Source organism: Canis lupus, chromosome 11, assembly GCF_011100685.1.
Source record: "Canis lupus familiaris isolate Mischka breed German Shepherd chromosome 11, alternate assembly UU_Cfam_GSD_1.0, whole genome shotgun sequence".
Taxonomy (NCBI): Eukaryota; Metazoa; Chordata; class Mammalia; order Carnivora; family Canidae; genus Canis; species Canis lupus.
This window is the reverse complement of record NC_049232.1, coordinates 35,212,347-35,237,470: the sequence shown is the minus strand read 5'-3', so window position 1 is coordinate 35,237,470 and position 25,124 is coordinate 35,212,347. Positions and strand designations below refer to the sequence as shown.

General features: G+C 40.5%; 2 protein-coding genes across 6 annotated transcripts in view; both read left to right on the top strand.

Moving 5' to 3' along the window:
- Positions 1-5,555, top strand: part of FREM1 (FRAS1 related extracellular matrix 1) — a 164,745-nt gene extending 159,190 nt beyond the window's left edge. For 4 of the 5 annotated variants that reach the window (XM_038552420.1, XM_038552419.1, XM_038552421.1 and 1 more), the window contains 2 exons: positions 304-389; positions 2,428-5,555. In XM_038552420.1, coding sequence (XP_038408348.1) covers positions 304-389; positions 2,428-2,633 — 292 coding nt within the window. In that variant the 3' untranslated portion in view covers positions 2,634-5,555. Of the gene's footprint in view, positions 1-303; positions 390-2,427 lie in introns of those variants that run through there. The other variant, XM_038552422.1, reaches the window with a different exon arrangement.
- A 15,611-nt stretch (positions 5,556-21,166) lies between these two features.
- On the top strand, positions 21,167-24,390 carry CER1 (cerberus 1, DAN family BMP antagonist). The gene is made up of 2 exons (XM_038551618.1): positions 21,167-21,664; positions 23,365-24,390. Exons 1-2 carry the CDS (start codon positions 21,167-21,169, stop codon positions 23,677-23,679), a joined length of 813 nt encoding a protein of 270 aa, XP_038407546.1. The 3' UTR covers positions 23,680-24,390.
- Positions 24,391-25,124: the final 734 nt, after the last annotated feature.

Below are 25,124 nucleotides of genomic sequence, written 5' to 3'. Positions count from 1 at the left end.
ATTTTTATAAGTAGGTAGTTGCTGATTTTTCTAAAACGATGTTTAAAACCTATTGAATTTTGTGATTCAATCCAGATAATATATATATAAAAAAAATCTCACTTTCTTTGCTGTCACCTATCCCACCTTACAGATAGTCATTAAAGAAAAATAATAGAGTATTCCAAATCCTGGAAAGTTCTAGCTACACTATGCTTTTTTCTTCTATTTTTAACCGATTTGATTTCTGTGTTGAATTTCATATCAATGGGAATGTTGGATTCCTTATCACTAATGCTTTCCTTTTTGTTTGTTTGCTTGTAGTCACCGAGGCAGCCTTGTAACTGTTCTCTCCAAGCAGCACATGCGATGGCTTTGGGACATCAGTGGAAGAAGGCCCTTCTGGATAGGCAAGTGTTTGTGCTGTATTGACAACAGGAGGGTGAGGACATCAAGAGGGCATTGCCTTCCCATGGGCCAAATAACTGTGCTTTTTCAGTAACAAGCAACAGTTAGATGGTTGGATGGTCTATTTTTTTTTTCTTTTCTGGAGGGGCTGCCCAGTGGACAGTCTGTCTTTTAAAACTCATCTTAATCACACAACAGTTTGATTTGTAGATATCTATCTCAAAGAAATAATAAGGGATGTGGTTTGGTTTATAGGTAAGAGAATTCAATGACCAGTATTTCTAAAAGTAAAAAATTAGCAAGAGCTATAAACAGGGGATAGTTAAATAAATATGGTGTAGTCATACGAAGGAATATTTACTATTTAATACTTTGTAAGGCCTGAATAGTAAAGATGTGACGAAGTGCTTTATGTTTATTATTTCATTCAAGAAATATATGTTGGAAGCATATCATATATAAAATATGTAGTATATTTGTGACAGGGTGCTAAGTAAAAAAGCAGAATCCACAGCCATATGAAGTAAAAAATAATGTGGAATAAAAAATTGTTATACATGTGATATGTGTATACATACATGTGCATGTGATATATACAAATACATATATAAAAAAATATACCAAAGATTTAGAAATGTTTACCTCTATTGACAATTATAGGTGGATCTTAATTTTATCCCTTGTTTTCTGAAGTTTTAATATCCTCTTCAATTTTAATAATAATACAAATCTCTTAAGATTCTATTTTTAGGAGTAGAATTCTAGGAGCACATCAAAATATTTTCACCATCTGTCCTTGAAGATATTGGATTTTAGGGAACTATAGTAAACTCAACGTTGGCTTCTCAAAATCTCTGTAATACTTAGTAGATCTCTAACTTGGGAAATTCTCTGAGAGTTAAAGCTGGAGGAGACACTTTCTCTGCTTCCACAGCAACTCATCTCAAGCCTCGATTCCCACAGAGTACTTAGGCATAACACATCCTGATCAATAATGCAAGGAAACCATCCAGAAGGTGATCTTACTCCATTTTATTCTGTCCTCAAAATACTAAGGGAGAATCACTTGGGACGAGGTTATAGGCCATGCAACTAAGACTGTCTTCCTGGTTGAGTTTGGTTGGGAGATGCCAGCCAGATCATGCTGTCATAGGTGACTTTTTTCACATTGTAGCCTCTTTATTTCTACTATTAAGGAAAGTGAGGAGGAGGACTATTCCTTTAAGAAAAATGACAAAAGCTTTGCAACACTGAAGTGTAATTTGTAAAATTGCCAGTGGGAATAGAGAGGCAAGTTGAGAAAAGCTGCTTTTTTGTTGGAATTTTAGCAGGCTGAAAAATCTTACGTTCCAGACTAAAAATAATACCTAGTTAAGCTACTTTCAAATATGAAAACCAAGACAGTTAAATAGCAAGAAAGAACAATAGACAAAAGTGTACCTGTTTCCCTGGGGTAGGAGTTCTGACTGTAGAATAATGTGAATAATAATTACTGTGTACTAAACATGTATGTATGCCACCAACTTTATCTTACATACTACTTAAATTATCTTATTTAATACTTAAAACAGCCCTTGATAAACTATTTTTATTCCCATTTCTTAGATGAGGAAATGAAAATTTAGAGTGGTTAAGTGACCTGCCAAAAGTTGCCCAACTAGTCAGTTATAGATCTAGGATTTGGATTTGGATCTGCCTGACTCCAAGCCATATGTTCTTTCTTTTTAAAATTTTTTGGATTTTAATTTTTTAAGACTTTATTTATTTGAGAGAGAAAGAGAGAATGAACGTGTGGAGGGGAGGGGCAGAAGGAGAGGGACCCCAAGATCATGACACAAGCTAAAGGCAGGTGCTTAACTGACTGAGCCATCCAGGTACCCCTCAAAGCCATATGCTCTTAACTGCATTTTAGGATTCCCAGGCCTTTTTCTGTGTTTTAAAATGTAGGCCTGTATTTGTGGTTACTGAGCTTAGAGCAATAGAGTGATAACGATATCTGAGCATAAATGTAATATTGGCACATTCTTTGATTCACCTTAGGTTTGAATGACCAAGTGCATGCTGGCCACTGGGAGTGGATTGGCGGGGAACCTGTCACCTTCACCAACTGGAGGAAAGGGCCCCCTCAACGTTTAAAGCATGGCAAGGACTGTGTTTTGGCTCAAAGACAAGGGAAATGGCAAGTGCAGGACTGTAGGAAGGGCAAACCTCACAATTACGTGTGCTCCAGGAAACTCCAGATGTAACTGGCCTGTATTACAGGTGCCCACTTGGGATCTCTCACCTATTTATTTACGAGATTTGTACATATTGTTCAATAGAAAATAAGGTGTCATGGCTGACTTGGTACATTTCTTTTTTCATAGTATAGGAGTGATTCTATCTAGTAAAAAAGAAACCTTGAAGAATAGTTCCAGGAAGATGGATCAATGAATATTTCTTTCAGGAAGAGGTACAATGCTTAGATCTCAACACCTTCCGAAATAAATGCCTACAGTCTTATATGGTACAAGATTAGCTTATTCTGGGATACTCTCACCCTGACCGCACTCCATATCTGAGTCAGTACCAAGTCCATGGTCCCTGGATTGTTTTGTCCCAAGACCTCAAGCGAATCCACTCTGAAATCTGTGCTGCAGCTGCTTCTACCACTTCCACCGGAGTAAAGCCAACCCTACGGGCTCGTTAAATCACTGTGGAACTGCAAAGTGTTGCATTGTCCTTTTGGAGCCCTTTCGAATGTGAAACCTGAGATAAGAGGCTTGTGGATAGAAAGGAGAATGCTCTGTGGTAGAAGAGCAAAGCTTTAGATAAGAAAATCTTGTAGATAGAAGCTCATTTGCAAAGCTCTAGTTCAGGTAAGAATTCTGAGGCTACCTGTCCTTCAGGGGTCAACCTATCCCTCAAGAGACAGATCTCTTTTTTCCAATAAAAATGTTGGCATCATACCATCCCAGAGTTAATCATTAAGTTTCCCCCTGCCTTCCAGATTCATGAGAAATTTGAAGTAATGTGAATTCTCTTTCATTTACGTATAGGGTACCGACTAGCATTTTGCAAGGACGTTTATTATAGAGTAGATATGAGTGATGGTTAACACATGGAAGAGAAATACTGCTTCCTCTGAAGGGTCTCAATGAACTGTGTTGATGAACAAAGAAAAATCATACTGAAAGCAGAGCCCTTGAAAACCTATATTCTCAGAACGGATTTTGATACAATTTTGAGCCCTTAAATCTCTAATATTTATAGAAATGGCATGCTTACCTGATTCTCTAACGTAAAGATCCCTTATTAATTTATAATATCGGCCGAATGAAACATTTTTTTTTTTCTACCAGTGAAGCATGTTGCAGCTTTACAGGAACTCCCTTCGGAAATCAAGATTTAATTACAGGAAATTAGAAATTTATTTCTGAAGCATTTGCTCAATTTTTCCTCTTTTCATAATCACTGAAAAATACGGTTGTGCCAAATGGAACTTGCTTTATGAGTAATTCAGTGTAGTTTCAGAGTCAAAACAGGGTTACCAAGTAGACTAAAGCTTTGGTGCAGGTTTTATTATAATAACACATTCAGTAAAGTGAAAATAAATGGAAGAAATTCAGTCCAGTTTCTGGATATAAGACATGACAAACTTGTTTCATTTCTGCTCACTTATCAAAATTTTTGTGATTAGAAATAATTACAAAGAAAAGTTGGGATAACGTTTAGGCAGGCCTACCTTTTACTTAAATTTAAAAGGCACATTGGACTTGGGAGGCTCCTTTAGGTATTCCAGGTAGGCTCTGAACTGATACAACATGCAGGTCTTTCCTATGACACAAGCACTCTCTGGTATTTAACCAAAAGATGGAAAAACCCACCGTCCATACCCTCTCCACTCCTTTCTGATCCACTGGGGTCTGCAGCGTGGGGAAGTGAGATGCCAGGTAATGCAGCAAAGAGTTGTTTATGTAAAGAGTGATATCCTAGGAGGGAAAGTAAAAGTTCAAGAAATGAAGAGTTCAGGGGCCACTCCTACTAGAACTCCAGAGCTCTAGTAACTATTTAAGGCTGGGAATCCAGATCCAAGACTGTTAAGTAGAACCTGGTCAGCATGGTAGATTTTATTATACCTTGTTGCAACAATGATGTTTAAGTGTAATTGCAAATGCTAGCACAAAGAGAGAATGCTTTGATTTTTGTAGCAACTAGAAATACTGGAATAATATTTTTAAATGTTCCTGATCATAAAAGCATCAATCAGGTTGTAAAATGCAAGTAATTGACTGAGGATACAAAGAAAAATTCAGGCAAGTTGGGGTGCTGAGCAATATTTATCATGACCTTCGTTTCTTTCTCATCATTGGGCTTTGACTTCAGGGGAGAAAAGAAGTAAATGATCAACATCATAAAAGTAAAAGACAAGGGGGGACCTGGCTGGCTCAGTTCGTGGAAAATTTGATTCTTGATCTCAGGGTTATGAGTTCAAAAACCATGTTGAGTGTAGAGATTACTTAAAAATAAAATCTTTAATAAAAAAAAAAAAAGTAAAGGATGGTCCTGGTTCTCTCCACCTAGGTTGGTCACTGTCACCCGTCAGGTTCTGGTGGGAGCAGGAAGGAAGGAAATGGAATAATGGTAAAAGGGGAATGGGTGATCATGGGAGAGAAGAGGGGAGAGAGGTGAGAAGGGTTGGGCAGGAAGAGATGGGGCAGATGATAGCTAAAAAGGAGAGCATCAGAAAGACGGACTTCCATGCCACCCAGCTCTTCTCCCCAGACTTGAATACTGACTCAGGAACCGTCCCCCTCTTCAGGGGTATCAGTCCAGCTAAGTAGTGTGTAGCTTTTCAGAATCCTGTGATTTTTGTCCTTTAACAACAACATTCATATGTATACTGCATATATTTTACTGAACATAAAAGCATATGATAATTATTTCATCTCCTTCCAAGGTGTGGTATCAATGAACCAGGTGACATTTATTTACATTTCTGTTTTTGTTTATTTTTAATACAAAGAGAACATGCACATATTTTCATTAACACTATGGCTTGTATAATTCAAACCAGGAGGAACTGGTGCTGATTAATTTTGGCAGCAAAGGAACCTATGAAATGTACTGTCTTAAATACTACTACTATTGTAACAAAATTAATAAAATGAAACTATTTTTACTTCTGAGCTACTGTTGCTTTAGTTGTTAACATTTTATATTTATCCATTGTAAGAAGGGATAGAAAAGGAAACTCAACATGTCTTTTTTTTATCCTTGCTGTTTAAATCAGCCTTTAGTTACATGGCTTTTAGTCATCTACCCAGCCACCCAGCCATCTATCCATCTACTATTTATTCAACGAATATTAAATATCCAGTGCCAACCCCTCACCTAGTCTAGATACTGGAGATACTACTGTGAATGGGATAGGAAAATAAAAGTATAAAAGCATAGTGGATACGTGCAAAGTTCTAATAGTTTTTTTTTTTTTTTTAAGCGTGAAACTTTTTATCAGGGAGGAAGTCACAGTGGAATTCATTGATCACATTATCCCTTTTCAGAATTGAAGGGAAACACACCCCAATACAAACAGCTCAGGCTGTCTTTTGTTATATTTCTCTCCTGATTAAGAAACTGGTATTACTTCCTGTATTTATGATCAGGTCAAACGGTTACAGATAGCAGCTGTCCCAAATTTCCTGTCTCCAGATCAAGTTAGGAACTAAAGTTTTCAAATCTAGCTGCCTGATTTTTTGCAACAAGACAAGCAATGTTTTGCAACAAGAGGTACACAAGTATGGGTCTCTGTGTCTTTGAGATTCCTGGAGTAACAGGAATAAAAAAGAGAACAATGATACTATCTCACCTAATATCCTTATTGTAGTCCCGGGACAATGAAGTCTTTAGGAGTTAAAGTGGGAAGAGATTAGCACTTGAATAGAGACTTCCAAATCGTTGGCTGAATATCTTCAAATTATTCTACATATTCTAATTATTACTGCTCTGAGCAAATGGTCTGCTTACATTCCAGTAAAATATCTTTGAATAATAAGTACGATAAAATTGACATATGCTTGACAACATTATTGTAAGTAAAAGAGGATGGACGGGAAAAGCCACGTAGTACATGATCCATTTGTATGAAATGTCTAAAACAGGCAAGTCTACAAAGGCAGAAAGCAGATTTGCGGTTGTCAGGGGGTGGGGGGAGGGGAAATTGAAACTAACAATGGCTACAGGGTTTCTTTTTGAGGGTAGGGAAATGATCTGGAATTAGACAGTGGGGATGGTTGTACAACATAGTGAATACACTAAAAAAACCACTGAAGTGTGCACTTCAAAATGGTGACTATTACAGGAAATATATCTCAATAAAAATGCTATTAAAAATTGCCAAATAAGGGATCCCTGGGTGGCGCAGCGGTTTGGCGCCTGCCTTTGGCCCAGGGCGCGATCCTGGAGACCCTGGATCGAATCCCACGTCGGGCTCCCGGTGCATGGAGCCTGCTTCTCCCTCTGCCTGTGTCTCTGCGCCTCTCTCTCTCTCTCTCTGTGACTATCATAAATAAATAAAAATTAAAAAAAAAAAAAAATTGCCAAATAAAAATTTATTTTAGAAAGCTGTAAATGGGTTGATATATTTGCTGTGTGTTTATCTGACTCATCCAAGATACTTTTTCCAGTCTTTGCTTGGTGTCTCACCCAGGTTTTTGTTTATTTATCTAGTTGGTTAAGGGGAAGAGCATGTTGATTGGATGTACTGTTTAACTTACAGTACAGCTTTATTGATCTTCCTCCTTTCTCCCCATTAATCATGAGAGGGCTATTACTGATGGCAGAGTGTGTCTGGATATGTGTAATGTCCAGAATGCCATGATTTTCTAAAATTAATTCTACAAGTCTTTAGAACAGGATCATGCAGGAAATGAATATACCCTCCTCGTAACTTACACATATAACTGTTCATTTTGAACAGTTTTTATAGGTCTTATATTCTGCTAGGCAATAAAGTCTAGTTTATCTTAAGACAGAAAGGAACAAAAATCAACCAACACTTCCATTAGGGCCTTATGGTAACCCGCAATACTTTTTCCAAGCAATGAATAAGAGTTCACCTTTTGCTTCTATCCCCATCTGTATTTTTGCTTCCCAAAGGCCATCAATCCCAACTCAGTCTACAGGAAAAAAAAGGAAAAATATATGCCATCCCAAAACAGTCAAAACAAAGCTGAAGTGGCTATATTAATATCGGGGTAGATTTTAGAGCAACCAAGTTTGAAGGAGTTTATTTTATAAATTTAAAGGAGTCAATACATCCAGAAGACATAATACTTCTAACATATATGTATCTACTAACAATGTTTAGAAATACATGAAGCAAAAACTGATACAATTAAACAAATCTATAATAATAGTTAGAAATATTAAGACCCTCTCAATAATTGGTAGAACAAGTAAGCAGAAAATCAGTAAGGATTTAGAAGTGTGAACATTGTTAACCAAATTAACCTGACATTGGGGGATCCCTGGGTGGCTCAGCGGTTTAGCGTCTGCCTTTGGCCTAGGACGCAATCCTGGGGTTCCAGGATCGAGTTCCGCTTCAGGCTCCCGGCATGGAGCCTGATTCTCCCTCTGCCTCTGTCTCTGCCTCTCTCTCTCTCTCTCTCTCTCTCTCTGTGTCTATCATGAACAAATAAATAAATATATCTTTAAAAAAAAATTAACCTGACATTGCTAGAACACTCTACACAACAACAGCAGAGGAGACATTCTTCTCAAGTGCACAGGGAACATTTACTGGGGTGAACTATATTCTGGGACATAAAATGAGTCTCAATAAATTTAAAGGGATTTAAGTTATACAAAGTATGTTCTCTGATCATAAGGGAGTTAAATTAGAAATCTATAACAGCTATCCCTGGAAAACCCCTAACGTTTGGAAACTAAGTTATAAACTTACTCAACTCATGGGGTAAAGAAGAAATCAAAGGGCAAATTAAAAAGTCTGATGACTTTTTAATAAATGAAAACCATGGGGGCACCTAGGTAGTTCAGTAGGTTAAATGTCCAACTCTTGATTTCAGCTCAGGTTGTGATCTCCAGGTTGTGGGATCCAGCTCTGCATGGGGCCCTGTGCTCAGGGTGGAATCTGCTTGAGATTCTCTCTCTCTCCCGCTGCCCCTCCCCCTGCTCATGTTCTCTCTCAATTAATTAATTAATTGCAAAAATATTTTTAAAATGTAAACAACATATTAAAGTTTGTGGGATGCCCTTAAAGAATTATGTAAGGGAAATTTTATTGCATTAAATGTCTATATTCCAAAGAAGAAAGGTTTTAACTTCAACTTCCACCTTAAGAAACTAGGCGGGGGGATCCCTGGGTGGTGCAGCAGTTTAGCGCCTGCCTTTGGCCCAGGGCGCGATCCTGGAGACCTGGGATTGAATCCCACGTCGGGCTCCCTGCATGGAGCCTGCTTCTCCCTCTGCCTGTGTCTCTGCCTCTCTCTCTCTCTCTCTGTGTGACTATCATAAATAAATAAAAAATTAAAAAAAAAAAAAACTAGGGGGAAAAAAGACAGAAGAAGTAAGGATATACATAATATCAGAGTAGAAATCAATGAAACCAAAAGCTAGTTCTTTAAGAATATTGATAAAATTGGTAAATCTCTAACTGGACCAATCAGGAAAAAAATGAAAGGACACAGATTACCAAGTCCCAGAGAGCTTCACTATTGAATTTTGCAAATATTCAAGGAAGGAATAGTGCCAATTCTACAAACACCCAGAAAATCTCAAAAGAATACTTTCTGATTTATTCTGAGGCCAGTGTTACTTTGATACCAAACTATACAAAAATATTATAAGAACACTACAGACCAATATCCCTCATGAATATAGATAGAAAAATTCTAAGCAAAAATTAATTCAAAGTCAACAATATATACAAAAGAATAATACATCTTGATCAAGCTACTAAGAAAATGACAGGCCACAGTCTGGAAGAAAATATTTACTGTGCATTTCTGTGATAAAAGACTTAAATCCATATTACACAAAACAGATCCTCAAAAATCAGTAATAAGTTTTCTTAAAATGGGCAGAAGCTTTGAACAATACATCACCAAAGATGGCAAATAAGTAAATGAAAATATGTCAACATATTAATCATTGGTTATTAAAAATCATAAATTAAAGCTGTAATGAGAGAGTATTACACACCTATTAGAATGGCTCAAAGTATAAAGACTGACTGACTTTAGCAAGTGTTGGTGAGGAATTAGAACTCTTATACACCACTGGTGAAATCTAAAGTAGTCCAACCAATCTGGAAAACAATTTAGTGGTTTCTTAAAAAGTTAAACATATAACTACCATGTGATCCAGCCATTTTATTCCTAGGTATTCACCCTAGAGAAAAGAACGCATATTTCCATTCAAAGACTTACATGAATGTCATTGCAACTTTATTTGTAACAGTCTAAACTATAAACAACCAAATGTCCATTATCATGTGAGTGGATAAACAAATCATAGTATATCCTTGCAATGAAATCTATTTAGGAATAAAAACAAATGAGATATTGCTACAGCATCGTGGATGATTCTTAAAATAATTAGACTGAGTCAAAGAGCCTGAGAAAGAATACATAATGTATATGTACTTTATTTATAGAAAATTCTAGAAAGTGCAAACTTTATCTATGGTAACAGAAAGCAAGTCAGGTGTTACCTGGGAACGGGAGAGTAGGACAGGAAAAGAGAGAGGAAAGGATTGAAAAGGGAAAAAGGAAACTTTTAGGGATGATGGATATATTCATGCTCTTGACTGTGGCAATATTTTCACAGGTATACATACTTTATTTTTTTAAGATTATCTTTATTTATTCATGAGAGGCAGAGAGGCAGAGACACAGGCAGAGGGAGAAGCACACTCCCTGTGGGGAGCCGGATCTGGGACTCAATCCCAAGACCCTGGGATCACGACTGGAGCCAAAGGCAGATGCTCAACCACTGAACCCCAGGTGCCCCAAATTATACACTTTAAAATATACTTATTGTATGTCTACTGCATTTCAATAAAGCTGTTTAAGGAAACAATAGTTTCTACAACATGGAAAATTTTCAAAAAAAGAACTAGTATAACGATATCCTCATTTCTGGGCAGTAAGATATTGGTGTAAAATCGTGAGACTTAAATATCCAACGACAGAAGAATGGAAAATTAATGGAAAATTATATTGTCTCCATTAAAGTGGTAATTTTATCACGTAATGTTGTTTTAAAACAACAGAATATAAAATAATATATGCACCATTTTAATAGCTACACATCAGAAAGCAAGCTGACAGGAGAGAAGCATGGTGGGTTTATATCATGATGCCACCATTAACTCATTATGTATTTTAAATTCTTTAAGCTTAGGTTTCTCATCTATGGGGATAACAGTTAACTTCTGGAAAAATTGTTGTGAAAATTAGATGTGAAACTATAAAGAATATGCCTGGAACATAGTAGGTACTCAGTAAAAGATACCTTCTTAAAAGTTGTTGTGTGAGTGTGTGTGAGACAGAAAGAGAGAGAGAGATGCAAAGTACTGGAAGAGAGGGACAATTTTTTTTTTTTTTAAGATCTATTTATTTGAGAGAGAGAGCATGAGGAGGTCGACTGGGAGGAGAGGAAGGAGGGAAGAGCGGGGGAAGAGGCAGAGGGAGAGAGACGAGCAGACTCCACACTGAAGGCAGGGCTCGATCCCAGGATCCCAAGATCATGACCTGAGCCAAAGAAAGATGCTTAACTGACTGAGCCACCCAGGCGCCCCAAGAGAGTGACAATTTTAAACAGTCCCTGTGCTCACCAGTAAACAGGGAAGGAAGGTCTGGGGGTGGGAGAGTTGAGATTTTAAAGTTCCGTATGACAAGTGAGAACATTCCCACATGTTAGGACATTTGTGTTGATCATGGAAATGTTTCCAGTTTTTGGAGAAATCCAGATGACCAAGGAAGCCCTTTTTAAAACCCCAATATGTCCTCATTTCAGACATGATCTATGATACACAAATCTCATTATGAAGAGAGACATGCTAGCAGATGGTTTTTCACATGACAGAAAGAATTGTTTGTTGCTAAGGACTTGAGAGATCATTCTTTCTCAGAATGGCTCCTCACGGAGCCATGTTTTGAAAACCTCCTTTAGAAATTCAGTATTTAAGGAATATACTTGTGCCACGTACTGAGGATCCATCATGCCCCCAGATGAACACGTGAAGAATTAAATGGTACTAAATGGAGAGAAATATAGTTCAGGTTGTATAGGAGTCAGCAAGGATTCAGGCCAGAAGTGAAAAGACAGGAAAAAAACAGCAAAATCTGGCTCACAGGAAATCTCTGTGCCTGTGTATTTCCTACCCACCAGAATCCTTGGGTCATTTTAGTGATTAGTCTCAAATAACGAGCTTCTTAGAGTTTCAGATTTGAACCAAGAATTGAACTTTTGCAAATCTGACCAAGGCCTGCCTGGCTGGATGGCCTCCTTGGGGCCTGGGGTCAGGTTCACATCAGAAGGCGAGTCTTACTGGAAAGTTCTGCTTTGCTTTTGCATTTTATTGTCATGATTTTTCACAGTTTGTCTCGTGTCACCTTGTTACTTAATTCCCACACCTCCAAGGGAAAAGGAAAAATGTGTAATATTTTCATATTTATGTTACAGATACTTAACATTATGTTTCTGCATAGGTGTTGCCAAGATAGTCAAGCCAACCTTTATTTATGGAGGGTAGAGAATATAAATCTGTCCAAAATCGTTCACGAAATGAAGGACTTAATATTTCCAGAGTTGATTTTGGTGCCCACTCTTGGAGAGTCTTAGGAAAGGGTTGTCAATACAAGGTGTCATTGTTTTAGGTTTCCTATCCGCGAGTTGCTTTTTTTCCTTCAACTTCCCTCTCTTTTGGCAACTTCTCCTTGCATTCTGTCCTACATTTGGCCCCGAGTCAGTTGAAAAGCTTTGCAAGTTGATTTTCCATTCCCATCTGAATTTTAGCTTAGCTGTGGAACTGTTTTCCATGTGTTTTTAATCATTTGTCCATGTGTTATGAGCTTATAGGGACAATATGGTTCCCCCAAGCTGCCTGCATTGTATAAGCAGAAACTGGCAAGGTAGCCAGTAGGGAAATGGTTTTCAGACAGATGCCCCCTACACTCATTTCTGTTGGTGATACACCACCTCCATCTTCCAACCGGAGGAAAACAATTTACAAGCTGCACAAGTCACCTAATGCCGATAGAGTCCTCTGGCAGGAGCTACCTTTTCTAGGAGTATAATTATTCTCCAGGAGAGTCTCGCCTAGGAACTGTGGCTGGTATGACAAAGTTCAAAGACCTACTCTGAGGCTGCAGCCAGGCAATAAAGAAAGGTTTATTCTGAGTCTTCCCAGATTCCGTGGAAATTTGATTTTAAAATAGAGTCTGAACACAGAGAATTAAGGGTAAGTTCTCCAGGACAGAGAGATAGCTCTCAGAAAGTAAAGCTCAATAGGGCCCCACGTCAGAGGTTTCTGTCCACATTTTTATTGGATTCAGTAAGTTAAAGCATTCATTAACCTCCTAAGTGTCAAGCAAGAGATCAGGAACAGAAAAGACACAGATAAATGCATTTAACAAAACTCCCTGGGAGCAGCCCGGGTGGCTCAGCGGTTTAGTGCTGCTTCAGCCTCGGTGTGATCCTGGAGACCCAGATTGAATCCCACGTCGGGCTCCCTGTGTGGAAGCCTGCTTCTCCCTCTGCCTGTGTCTGTTCCTCTCTCTCGCTCTCTAATAAATAAATAAAATCTTAAAAAAAAAAAAAAAAAAACTGTTTTCAGCTGCTGACAATGCCATCTCTAGCAAGCACAGACCCAGCCTCTGGGGAGCCTTCTCTCCTTGGTTTAGGAGGACACATATGCACTCAAATTAAACCAAGTCTGGGGAATCGCTAAATGGCCAAGTAACAAAGAGACCTGGCTTCCAGAAACCCAAAGAAACTCTGGTGTTCTGGGTGAGACAGCTCCTCGTAAATCCTCCACTCCCCAGGGAGCTGGCCGGATGGCAATTCTGCTCTTCTAGCTTAAAGCTTCAGGATTTTCATAGCTGTTTTGCCTACTCTGATCTCCTTTTCTCCATTTTTTAAAAGATTTTATTTATTTATTCATGAGAGATACAGAGAGAGGCAGAGACACAGGCAGACGGAGAAGCAGGCTCCCTGCTGGAGAGAGCCTATTGTGAGACTTGATCCCAGGACCCCGGGATCATGACCTGAGCCAAAGGCCAGACACTCAACTATTGAGCCACCCAGGTGACTTTTTCTCCATTTTGTTGAGGACCAAATTTGTGAGAGCTGAGTTCAATGTTGCAGAGATTTGCAACAGCTATGAGGAAGCATGGGTGATCCTGGGAAGGATTATTTAAGGAAGCCCTGAAGCAAAAGTCTGCCTACAGGGGGTTGACCTGGCAGGGGGTTGTGAGAACATGGAGATTGAGCAGTTCTTTCCAAGGCAGAAGACAATGCCAGAGTGTGAAACCTGAAAACTTACAAGAAATCAAGAGACATATTTAAAAGATTCAAAATAAGTAAGATTGTAGAAATGCTAGTGGGAGGCAGCCAGTGGAGTAGAAGGTTGATGGGGGAGTGATATTCACTATGGTAGGTTGGAAAGGGTAGAATCCAAGAGCAGAGTGGGAAGGAGAAACGAATCAATGCTGGGTGACGGTCAAGTGGGAGGGAACTCACCCTTCTGCCCACTTCCATCTTCCTCTGTGGAAGAAGGGAGGAGATCATCTACTGAAGACGATAGAAGAGGTAGAAGGGCCTAAGGCTGGAGATACTTAGAGAAGATTTTTTAAAAATCCACAGAGGAATGGAGACAGAGTTGATGAGAGTAATAGGAGAAAGACTGCTGGGCAGAACTGAGGGTTCAGTTAGGAAGGGGGGTAGTTACTTTATAAGGAACCAATATTTGTCACTTCATTGTCCTCCCTGCCAGCATTCTGCAACCTGGACGTGGCCCAGGGGAGGTGACGGCTTGAAGTTCGGTTGGAACTTCACCAGTTGGGTGTTAGAGAAGTACAAAGGGGCAAGGGAGTCGGGAAGATTCCACAAGTGTGAAGCGATGGGCCCTGAATCCAACCTGGATGGGAGGAGAAGGAGAGCCTAGAGACAGTCATTTTTAAAACCAATTTTTTGAACATCTACCACACAGAAAGAACTAGGATGGTTATTTTACCTTCTAAGGCCTGAGATGGTGATTCCAGAAGACACAGCCTTACTTCCATGGGCTTTAAAATCTCCAGTGGAAAAAAAATAAAAATAAAATAAAACAAAAAATAAATAAATAAAAAATAAATAAAAAATAAAAAAAATAAAATCTCCAGTGGAGATAGATGTTACACAAATGTTCACACACAATCATCACTTCGCTAGAACCGTGATGGGCCTGTTATGAGGGTAACGGGGAAAGCAGGGAGCCGCCGTACAGAAGGGAAGCCACAGAATACGGTCGTGGGAGAGTGGAATGAGAAGTCCACCACCTGGAGGGGTAGCCATTCCTGATAAGAACCATGAGAGACCCCTAACTCTGGGAACCAAAGGGTTGTGGAAGGGGAGGTGGGCGGGGGATGGGGTAGCTGGGTGACCGGCACTGAGGAGGCCACTTGATGGGATGAGACTGGGTATTATACTACATGTTAGCAGATTGAATTTAAATTAGAAAAAAAAACAAACAAACCACCATAGGAGTTGAAGTGTCAGGGGGATGGAGAGGCCAGGGGGAACACTGGGGTCATCAGATCTGGGTTAGGGTTCTGAATGGGGTGTCATGTCATGCTGATGACCAGTTAGACCCATCCGTGTGGACACTGACATCGCTCAGGGTGAGGGCAGAATTATGGGTACAAAGAAGGGCAATGAGCTGGAGGTGGAAAGCAGGGCAGGCGGGATTGTCCCTGGAGAGGTTTAGGGCCCTGGAGCCCCCGAAATCTTGTAGCTTACAAGCTGGAAGGCAGAGTCGGGAATCAGATAAGGGTATTCTGGCTTCCAGTCCAGTTACTTCCACTGACATTACTCTCCCCGAGAGCAGCCCTCTGCAGAATGAGATGTGATCGAGGTAAATGTTACGGGTGGGGAAGAGGCGCCCGGCAGAGGCTCAGCATCAGTGCCCGCACCTGGGTGGTGGGGAGGCCGTGGGCGGTGGGGACAGGTGGGCAGCGGGAGGTGGGGCACACGGCAATGTCGCCTCTGTGGCCCTAGTCTTCTTTTAGATTTACAGGAGCCCTCGCTACCAACCAGGGTGAGTAGCTGCTTAGTCACATCGTATATGACGGGTGCGCACGGTGATGGGTATATCCCCAGTTTCTCCATGGTAGGGGAGCGATTGGGGCACAGAGTGGGTCATTGACACTGGAAATGGAGTAATCTGACCCTAAAAAGTAACTTGGTGATCAGTGCCTTAAAGTGAAAAAAGAATTTTTGAGGGATCCCTGGGTGGCGCAGCGGTTTGGCGCCTGTCTTTGGCCCAGGGTGCCATCCTGGAGACCCGGGATCGAATCCCACATCGGGCTCCCGGTGCATGGAGCCTGCTTCTCCCTCTGCCTGTGCCTCTGCCTCTCTCTCTCTGTGACTATCATAAATAAATAAAAAAAAATTAAAAAAAAAAAAAGAATTTTTGAGCCATGCTACACCACTTGATATACGTCCTTTTCTATTGGCTCCATGTTTTGTTCTCTTTGAGGGAGGGATGTAGGAGTTTGCTATGGGGACCATAATGAAATGACCCAGAGGGGGTGGCTTAACCGACAGTAATTTTTCTTCTCACTTTTCTGGAGGCTGGAAGTTCGAAATCTGGGTTTCCTTCTGGGAGTTCTCTCCTTGGCGGGCAGATTTCCATGCCTCCTGATGTCTCCACATTGTCTCTCTTCTGCGTCTCTGTCTTCATCTCTTTTTCTCATGAGGACACCCGTCTTACTGGATTGGGGTCCACCCTAATGGCTTCATTCTACCTTCATCTTTTCTTCTCAAAGCCTTCTCTTCAAATATGGTCATATTCTGAGGGACTAGAGAGTTGAGTCTGTAACATGTGAATTTTGGGGGGAACACATTTCAGCCTGTAACAGGTGACAATTTTTAAAGCTTGAATATAAGCTTGATATAAGTTGCTATCAGTGGTTGCCTCCATGGCAAGACAGGAAGCCTGGGAAGTCACAGGAAGATTTACCTTTAATTATATACTGTTATTATTTAATTATATACTTTAATTATATACTTCGCCTTGAGGTTTGTTACTGCAAATATTCATCACATAATCAAAAGTGAAAGAAAGGGGTACCCGGGTGGCTCAGTGGTTGAGTGTCTGCCTTTGGCTCAGGGCGTGACCCCAGGGTCCTGGAATTGAGTCCTGCATCGGGCTCCCCTGCTTTTCTCTCTGCTTGTGTCTCTGCCTCTCTATCTCTCTCTGTGTCTCTCATGAATAAATAAAATCTTTTTAAAAAATGAAAGAAAATTATTGCATTTATTGCACATCCTTATATTCAGCACCTTTGTTTGTTTAGGAGAGAGAGAAAGAGAATAGGGAGGGGGTGGGAGGGGGTGAGGGGCAGAAGGAGAGGGAGAAAGCAAATCTTAAGCCAGCTCCACACTGAGCTCAATCTGAGGGCCCTGAGATCATGACCTGAACTGAAATTAAGAGTCAGATGTTTAACCAGCTGAGCCACCCAGGCACCCCTCAACACCTATTTATTGACTAAAATTAAAATTAACACAAACACAGCGTGACAGTCCACTGTACCTTTGGAATTTGGATCTACTTGAAAGTCCTAGATCGGTACAGGAAAGGCGCCTGCCAAGGTTTTCTTGCATAACTTATCCTCAGTAAACTAGTCTCCCCCTATCAACTGCAAATTCCAGTGGGCCTGGGCAAGGACAGCTTCACCCTTGTACCTCTGGGCCCACGTGCGGAGCTGGCACTCAAACGTAAGCTTTATGAATGAGCGGAGCAGCGAGCCCAATAAGCGGAGCAGCTTTGGGGAACCGGTTCTTCCAATGTGCTGGTTCTGTAGAAAGTGGCAGGGACGGGAGTGATGAGGATGCTATGCTTTGAATAATTTACTAAAACCAAATAAAGATAAAATGTTTAAGGGGAAAATCGCTTACCCTAATTTTCCTTATTCCTTATTCTTTGGGAGGAAAACAGAAGATTCTGCTTCCTTTTGAGTTCTTTTAAAATAATTCAACTCCATACAACTCTATTGCATTTCCATATTTGGGGAGGAGAGGTAGCTAGGAAGCAGTGGCATGCAGATTTCACTCGCAAATCCATTCACCGAAATTCCCTTCTTTGCCTCCCAATTTACCTCCACCTCCACCCTGACACTACCTCTCACCTCTTGTTGTAGGCCTGGGGTTTGCAGACTTAGCTTCTTTGTTTCCCCTCTGAGAGCACTGGACATTTTACGGCTCCCTCCTGAGAGTCTAAGAGAGGGATGGAAAAATGTGGCTGCTGTCTTTTCTCGGGAACAGTGGCAGCTTCACCCGACCCTGAAGGCACTGCAGTGTCCGGGAAACCAGGTCAAGTTGAAAGCAGAGTTCAGATGAGGCCGAGCATGGGTTGTTAAGTGAGAATGAATGAATGACGGCGTTAGGTCCTCTGGTTCTCATGCAGGCCTGAGGTTGTCCCAGGAAGTGCACTTAGCAGGTTGGGGCTTGTGTCAGCGCAGGCCTGCCTCTCACTCTGGCATTTGGTACTAAGTACACCAACCATCTGCGGTGCCCTCTCCACACTACTGCTCCCTGCTGAGTCTGGAGACACCCCCCCACCTTGCTCCATTTGGCTTCATCCAAACCAGGGAGGTAACTAGATGCCTGTGTCACTGTAGACCCACAGAAGCAGCATATTTTTTTAAAGTCTTCCAATTTTTCAGGAAATCGAAAATTCCTTTAAAAAAAAAGATTTTATTCATTTATTCATGAGAGACCCACATAGAGAGAGAGAGAGAGAGAGGCAGAGACACAGGCAGAGGGAGAAGCAGGCTCCATGCAGGGAGCCCGATGCGTGACTCGATCCCAGGTCTCCAGGATCAGGCCCTGGGCTGAAGGCGGCGCTAAACTGCTGAGCCTCCCGGGCTGCCCAGAAGCAGCATATTTTTGTTAAAAGCTGCAAACTTAAGAGTAAACCATATGTACCACATACATAGTTTTAGATTTAATGAAAGGACACAGTGGTGAAAGGTGAATGGCATCCGCCCTTAGCTGTGAGAGACAGGGGGTGAAAACAGACTTATGTTCTCATCACAGAAGGCTTTACTTTGCTAACTTTATCCTTCAACATATTGGTACATTTTCTCAACAGGAATGACAGAACAGAAAAGCAAATTCTGTATGAGTAATTTTTATTTATTTTTTGAGGTTTTATTTATTTATTTGAAAGTGAGAGATATATATAGAGAGAGAACACGAGCCAGGGGGAAGGGGCAGAGGGAGGTGGAGAAGCAGACTCCCCACTGAGCAGGGGGCCCAACGTGGGACTCGATCCCAGGATCCCAGGATCATAATCTGAGCTGCAGGCAGACCCTGAACTGAATGAGCCACCCAGGTGCCCCTGCTTGAGTCACTTTTAAATGATCAAACACCAAAATTAGTATCAGAAGAAAGAGAGTTTAGGGCTACGGGAAGATTAAAGATGGATAACTAAGATCCATATGGCTAATATAATTCAATTACAAAATATACAATACCGTTAGACTATAAAACCTGCTTGAGGGCAGGAGCCAAGCTCTTATCACTTTCTATCATCTTCTAGTATCTACCATGATGTTTTGCCCACAAAGTGAGTCTATCACAAATTTTAATTCAACGGAAATTATTTGAATGTATCCTTTGTGCAGGGCAACCTGAGATCCTGAGTAGAATCTCTAGGACAGCCTTTGGCTTGGAGGAATACTAGACACTGTGATTGATGGCAATGGGACTACAGCCATTGTAAAGTAAGGCTTAAAAGAAATTGGGAAACATAGATGGTCTCCAGGCCATATTTATAATCAGGGCAGAGTGGCCAGCTCTGGACAGCCTATTTCATTGGATAGTTAGCGGCAATCAAAAAATTCAAATAGAAGTCAACTTTAAAAAATACTTTAAAAGAAATGGCAAATACTAATGCTCATTTGGTATGGATCAAGTATATCTTGATTCATATTAGCCCAGGTCCCATGGATATTTGGTACAGGCAAAAGATGTTTCTTCTGAAAGAATTCTGGAAAATGATGGTCCATTTAAAAATAGTTTATTATTGTTAATAAAGGAACTTATTTCAGGCTTTATGTCACAGAAATCAGGCATGACTATTAAAAAGAACACAAATGTCTGGAAAAAAGATTACAATGGGTCAATTCTTGGAAAGAAAGCTTGATCAGAATGGAAATGCGACAATGTTCCAGGATTATGTGTGTTACTAAAAGCAAAGAATATGACAACTATATATATTTTTATATGATAACTATATTAAAAGAGAAGAAAAATAAAAAATAAAAGAGAAGAAATATAAGCAAGTATGGGATTGATTTCCAGTGGAAATACTATTTAAATGGTGTGGAGGGTCAATTGGATTCAATTCTGGGGTTTCAATTTTGTGGAGCTGTTTCTTTCTCACACCCTTGCATGATTTATAACATTTTTGAATGATAGTCTTGTCATCTAATAAATTTTCTTTTGATTCCTGAAGATGCATGTTTGTTTCCGTCTTAATTTAACCTGGATCAATTATTGTGGAATAAAGAAGACGATGTGGATTCTGTAAGGTGAAGAACTGACCAGCCAGTTTCAGGCCCTGAGCTATCAAATCTGATTCTTAGAATCCACGTTCTCAAGTCTGGCTCTTTGTTTAGAGAAAGAAAAAAACCAATAGGGTGGCTTGAGGGAGACATTTCCCCATCTTCACTGAAGACTGATGAGCGATCTATTACTGAGGATCCTGTTGAGAAATTTGTGAACAATTGAAAGAGTTTATCTGATGGCCGACCAGTTGTGAAATTTAGCATCGAGTATTTGATTCTTAAAGGAAGAAGATTTATTTGGGAATTGTGAGTTTCCTTGTGTGGAAAAGGAGAACGTATTCCCTTTATTCTGTTTCCATACAAAAATCAACAACCCCAACCACATCTAAGTAAGAAGGAGAGTTCTCTGCTCAACAAAGTTAACATTCTAGTTCTTCCTTTTCCTTGCTTTTATCTTTGATATATGGCTGCCTGTGTGTGTGGTTGTGTGGGTGTGTGTGTGTGCACTTAGAGCCTAATGGCCTGAGCTTTTACTAAATGTATGCCTTTAATTTTTATCTGATATTCTTCTGTCATAAAAACCTATCTTGTCTTTTCTATCCCAATACAAAGCAGATGCATGACAAATGTTTGTTGACTCTGGTCCTTCTTCTAATAACTGATGGGAAATCCAGGAAAAGAATGTGTTGTTTTCTCAAATACTGCTCTGTAAATCTCAGACGATAAAGTGCCAGCTAATCACCCCCTGGGTCCCAGGCTTTCACTGGGGCCTTCTAAAATACACAAAACTCAAGTGAAGGCATGACACCATTAGCACTACATAATTCAAGCAAACAATAAATGTGTTTACTCTGCCTGGCTACTGACCACCTGCCTTTCCATCCCACAAGGCAGGTATCTATATATAGGATCTCCTTGTTTGCATTCCTGCAGAGAATGAGCCTTTCTTTCCTTTAGGCCTCACCATCTGTGGATCTGAAAGAAGCTTGGGCCCCCCTGACAGCATGTGTCTGGTCTTACTTCTGCTGCTGGTGCTCCTGCCTCTAGGGAAGGCTGCACAGCAGAGGGATGGCCGACAAACTCAGAGCTCTGTTTCCCCTGTGATCCTAGAAAGGAATCGCAGGGAACTCCCCATTGGCAACCACGAGGAAGCTGAGGAGAAGCCAGATCTTTTTGTTGCGGTGCCACACCTCGTAGGTGCAGGAGAAGGCCAGAGGCAGAGAGAGAAGATGTTGTCCAGGTTTGGCAGGCTCTGGAAGAAGCCTGAGCGAAACTTGCACCCATCCCAGGACTTGGTCAGTGAGCACTTCCCACCTGGGACCCATGCCCTCACTCAGCCAAAAGATGGGATGCAAATGGAGAAATCTCCTCTTCGGGAAGAGGCCAAGAAATTCTGGCACCACTTCATGTTCAGAATGAGTCCAGCTTCTCAGGGGATCATCCTGCCCATCAAAAGCCATGAAGTGCATCAGGAGACCTGTAGGACAGTGCCCTTCGGCCAGGTATCTGTTCTGGAGGGAGAGGGGATCAGGAAAGGGGTGGACAACTGCGACAGGTGGAGGGTAAGGGAGGGGCTGCCAGGACCCCGAGTCTCACCTAACTCCCAAATTTGGTCCTTGGGCACTCATTATAACATTTGCCAAGGATGATCATACTCCCCAAATTTCCGTCTAACTTGCCCTTGTTTCTTGGTGTTCTGGAAATGCTGTAAGAATGATATGATGGTACTGCCCAGATTAATAACCCAGATTAGTGATGGCACAGAACTTTGTTTTATGGGGTTTTACTTATTTTTATGTTGGAGGGGTTCTATCCGGAGGGATAGGTGAGACTGTGCCTTCAGTAAGGAAGAGTGGGAACCTAGAGCAATAACCAGAACTTCTCTCTAGCTATTCCTCTACCCTCTATTGGGATGTCGATGAGCAGGTTGGCTCTACCTGTAGATAAGGTGAGATACATGGGACTCCTCCCCAAACAGCCGCATACATATGTATCTTGGCCTTAATCCCTGTATTTCCTACCCAACTACTTCATAGGCCGTCTGACAGAAGTTGCTACATCATTTCTAACATTACCGCAGCAAAAAATGATTTAATTTAATTTATTTTCTCATAAGCTTTCAAAAAATGATATCAGTGTGAAATCACATTTTTTCCTCTTGGAAACACCTCCTACTTCATGTCCCGTTGGCTGATTTGTGGTTATTATGATGGATTCAGCACCATTTTAAGACAAAGGGGCATTCTACTATCCACTTCCTCCCATCAGTCCTGGCAAGCCCTGCGCTCCAAATGTTAAATTAAACCGAGAAACTGCATCAGGTCCTTAAACACGAAGATACTGAACCGAAAGCAACGCAGGGGAGAGTAAAATTTTACAGTCCAATAATGCTACCCAATTAAGCAGGCAGTATTATAAGGTAATTGACTGTGTAAGGCAGTTAAGTATGCTGCCTGAAAAGGCAAGGATATGTAGCAATAAGTCCATTATCAAATAATAATGACTGCGCTGTTGGCCATGTGCAATTAGAAAATTGCTCCCAAGAATCGTGCAATTGAATTTCCTTTGAAACTCTTATGTTGAATTCTATTGCTAGTTAAATTAAAATTAAAGTGTTTGACTCATATATCTTGAAGGGCACATAAAGCTAGGTGAGGGGGTATGGGAGGGGCAAAGGTGAGGTGATGCATGATGATTTGCAGGCATATGTGCTATAACTTTGCCCCAAGCAGCTTCATAGATCTCAAAATAGAATAGAATTCATCTTGATGTTCTAATCTATTCTATGAACAGTTGAACAAACGTGTATGGAAAGTCTATTATGCATAATGCACTGTGAGACGTCGAATGATAAGGCGCATTACTTAAATAGGAAGTTAGGCATTAGAATTTTTTCAACCGGTAACACGTAATTAGATCAAATTTCTTAAAGTTTGGTATTTAAGATATAAAATATTTTCTTATTAACTTAAGGATTTCTTAAAGGCTAATTTATTTATCTACTGAACAAAAGAAATTTAATTGAGGTGCCCTTATGCCCTTATAGATTAACCATCCCTTGGATATTGTAAAATATCCAAAATTGGAAAGGTTTTGAAATTTTAGTCTGAATTATCTTCAGACTTACAGTCGATAGCTTCTGCATCATGTGTGTCAGTGAAATGACTCAAGATAACTTAATGGAGATGTGTTTGCCTCTTAGACGATCACCCATGAAGACTGTGAAAAAGTAGTTGTACAGAACAATCTTTGCTTTGGGAAATGTGGGTCTGTTCGTTTTCCTGGAGCTGCACAGCACCCCCACACCTTCTGCTCCCACTGCTCACCTGCCAAGTTCACCACGATGCACTTGCAGCTGAACTGCACCGGCTTTGTCCCTGTGGTCAAGGTGGTGATGCTAGTGAAGGAATGCCAGTGCAAGATGAAGACTGAGCATGAGCATGGACACCTCCTACAGGCAGGCTCCCACGCAGAACTTCATGCCCAGGATCCCTTCATCCCAGGATTTTCCACTTAAAAGGAGATCCCACTATTACCTTTGAAAAACACAACTACAATAGCAAAGGTGCTGGATTACTCAGTTTGGAAGTGTTAGTGGGTGCATACTATTTTAAGGGAAAGGTGGTTCAAAATAGCGAGATAGGACAATTTAGAGGCAATGGTATTCATCTAGTTATTGGTACGTATTTGGATTTTAGTCTTGGCCCTGCCGTCCTGGCAGGAGGATGTTAAGGATGTGGAAGCTTTCTCCATCTCAAGGGCTTCATCTCTACATGAGGGACTTGAATCAGATGATTGCTAAAGTCCTTTCCACTACAAATGTTCCATGATCTAGTGTCTCTGAGTTCTGGTAAAAGCCCTACATCTGAACTTGGAAAAGAAATAAAGTAGACCCTAAAAATTGGCTTCTTTGATAACTTGTCAAAGCACCACCCAAAACATGTCTCTAGTATTTTTAGGAAGGATTCTTTCATCTCAGACAGTGTTTTATTTGCCTTCCAGATATGCTTATTTTATTGCCATAGATGTAAGGAGTAGCTTGCTTGGTTGCCTCTTTATTTTTCTGATATTCCCCATATAAAGTTCTTAATGTCAAGTCTCTGTCTTTGAAAAAGGAACAGCAATATTACTTTTAGTGGTTTTCATAGGGACGAGGAACAATCACTGGTAGCCACACAAGTATGTATATTATGGGGAACTAAAAATATATGCTCCAGTACCAGGCTTAAAGGTCAATCCAGAGATGCTAATGAGGTAACCAAGGAATTCCAGTAGATGTCAAATTAAATAAACTGCAAATGATTAAAAATGGAAACAACTTATAGGTGAAATTCTTTATCCATGTGCATTTTGGATTAGGTAGTAAGTTAGACTTCTGTGTTTGGATGACTGTTTTTTTTTTTTTTTTTTTTTTGCTGCTGTCTAAAAACTTCATATTATGTATTTTATTCTGTAAATGCCATACTTGCAAGTTCTGAAAATATTCTGAATGCTTTAATGTATTAAATTTTAGTATATGAAGCATTGGGAAATGTCATGGAATTCAATTGTCTTAAATTTTGTTTTATTTTATTTATTTATGTATTTATTTTTAATTTATGATAGTCATACAGAGAGAGAGAGAGAGAGAGAGGCAGAGACACAGGCAGAGGGAGAAGCAGGCTCCATGCACAGGGAGCCCGACGTGGGATTCGATCCCAGGTCTCCAGGATCGCGCCCTGGGCCAAAGGCAGGCGCCAAACCGCTGCGCCACCCAGGGATCCCAAATTTTGTTTTAATAGTTTTTATCTGTCCCATAACTTAAAGGTCCTATCTGGAGACTACTTACCTGGGAGCATTTCTCAATGGTTTCAGAGGCTAATGACAATGCTCCAAGTGTTTCTTCTGACCCTTCCAGCAGTTTTCTGTTAACAGAAAAAAAAAATCACTGTCTTTAGTGATTCCATTTCTCCTTCTATATTT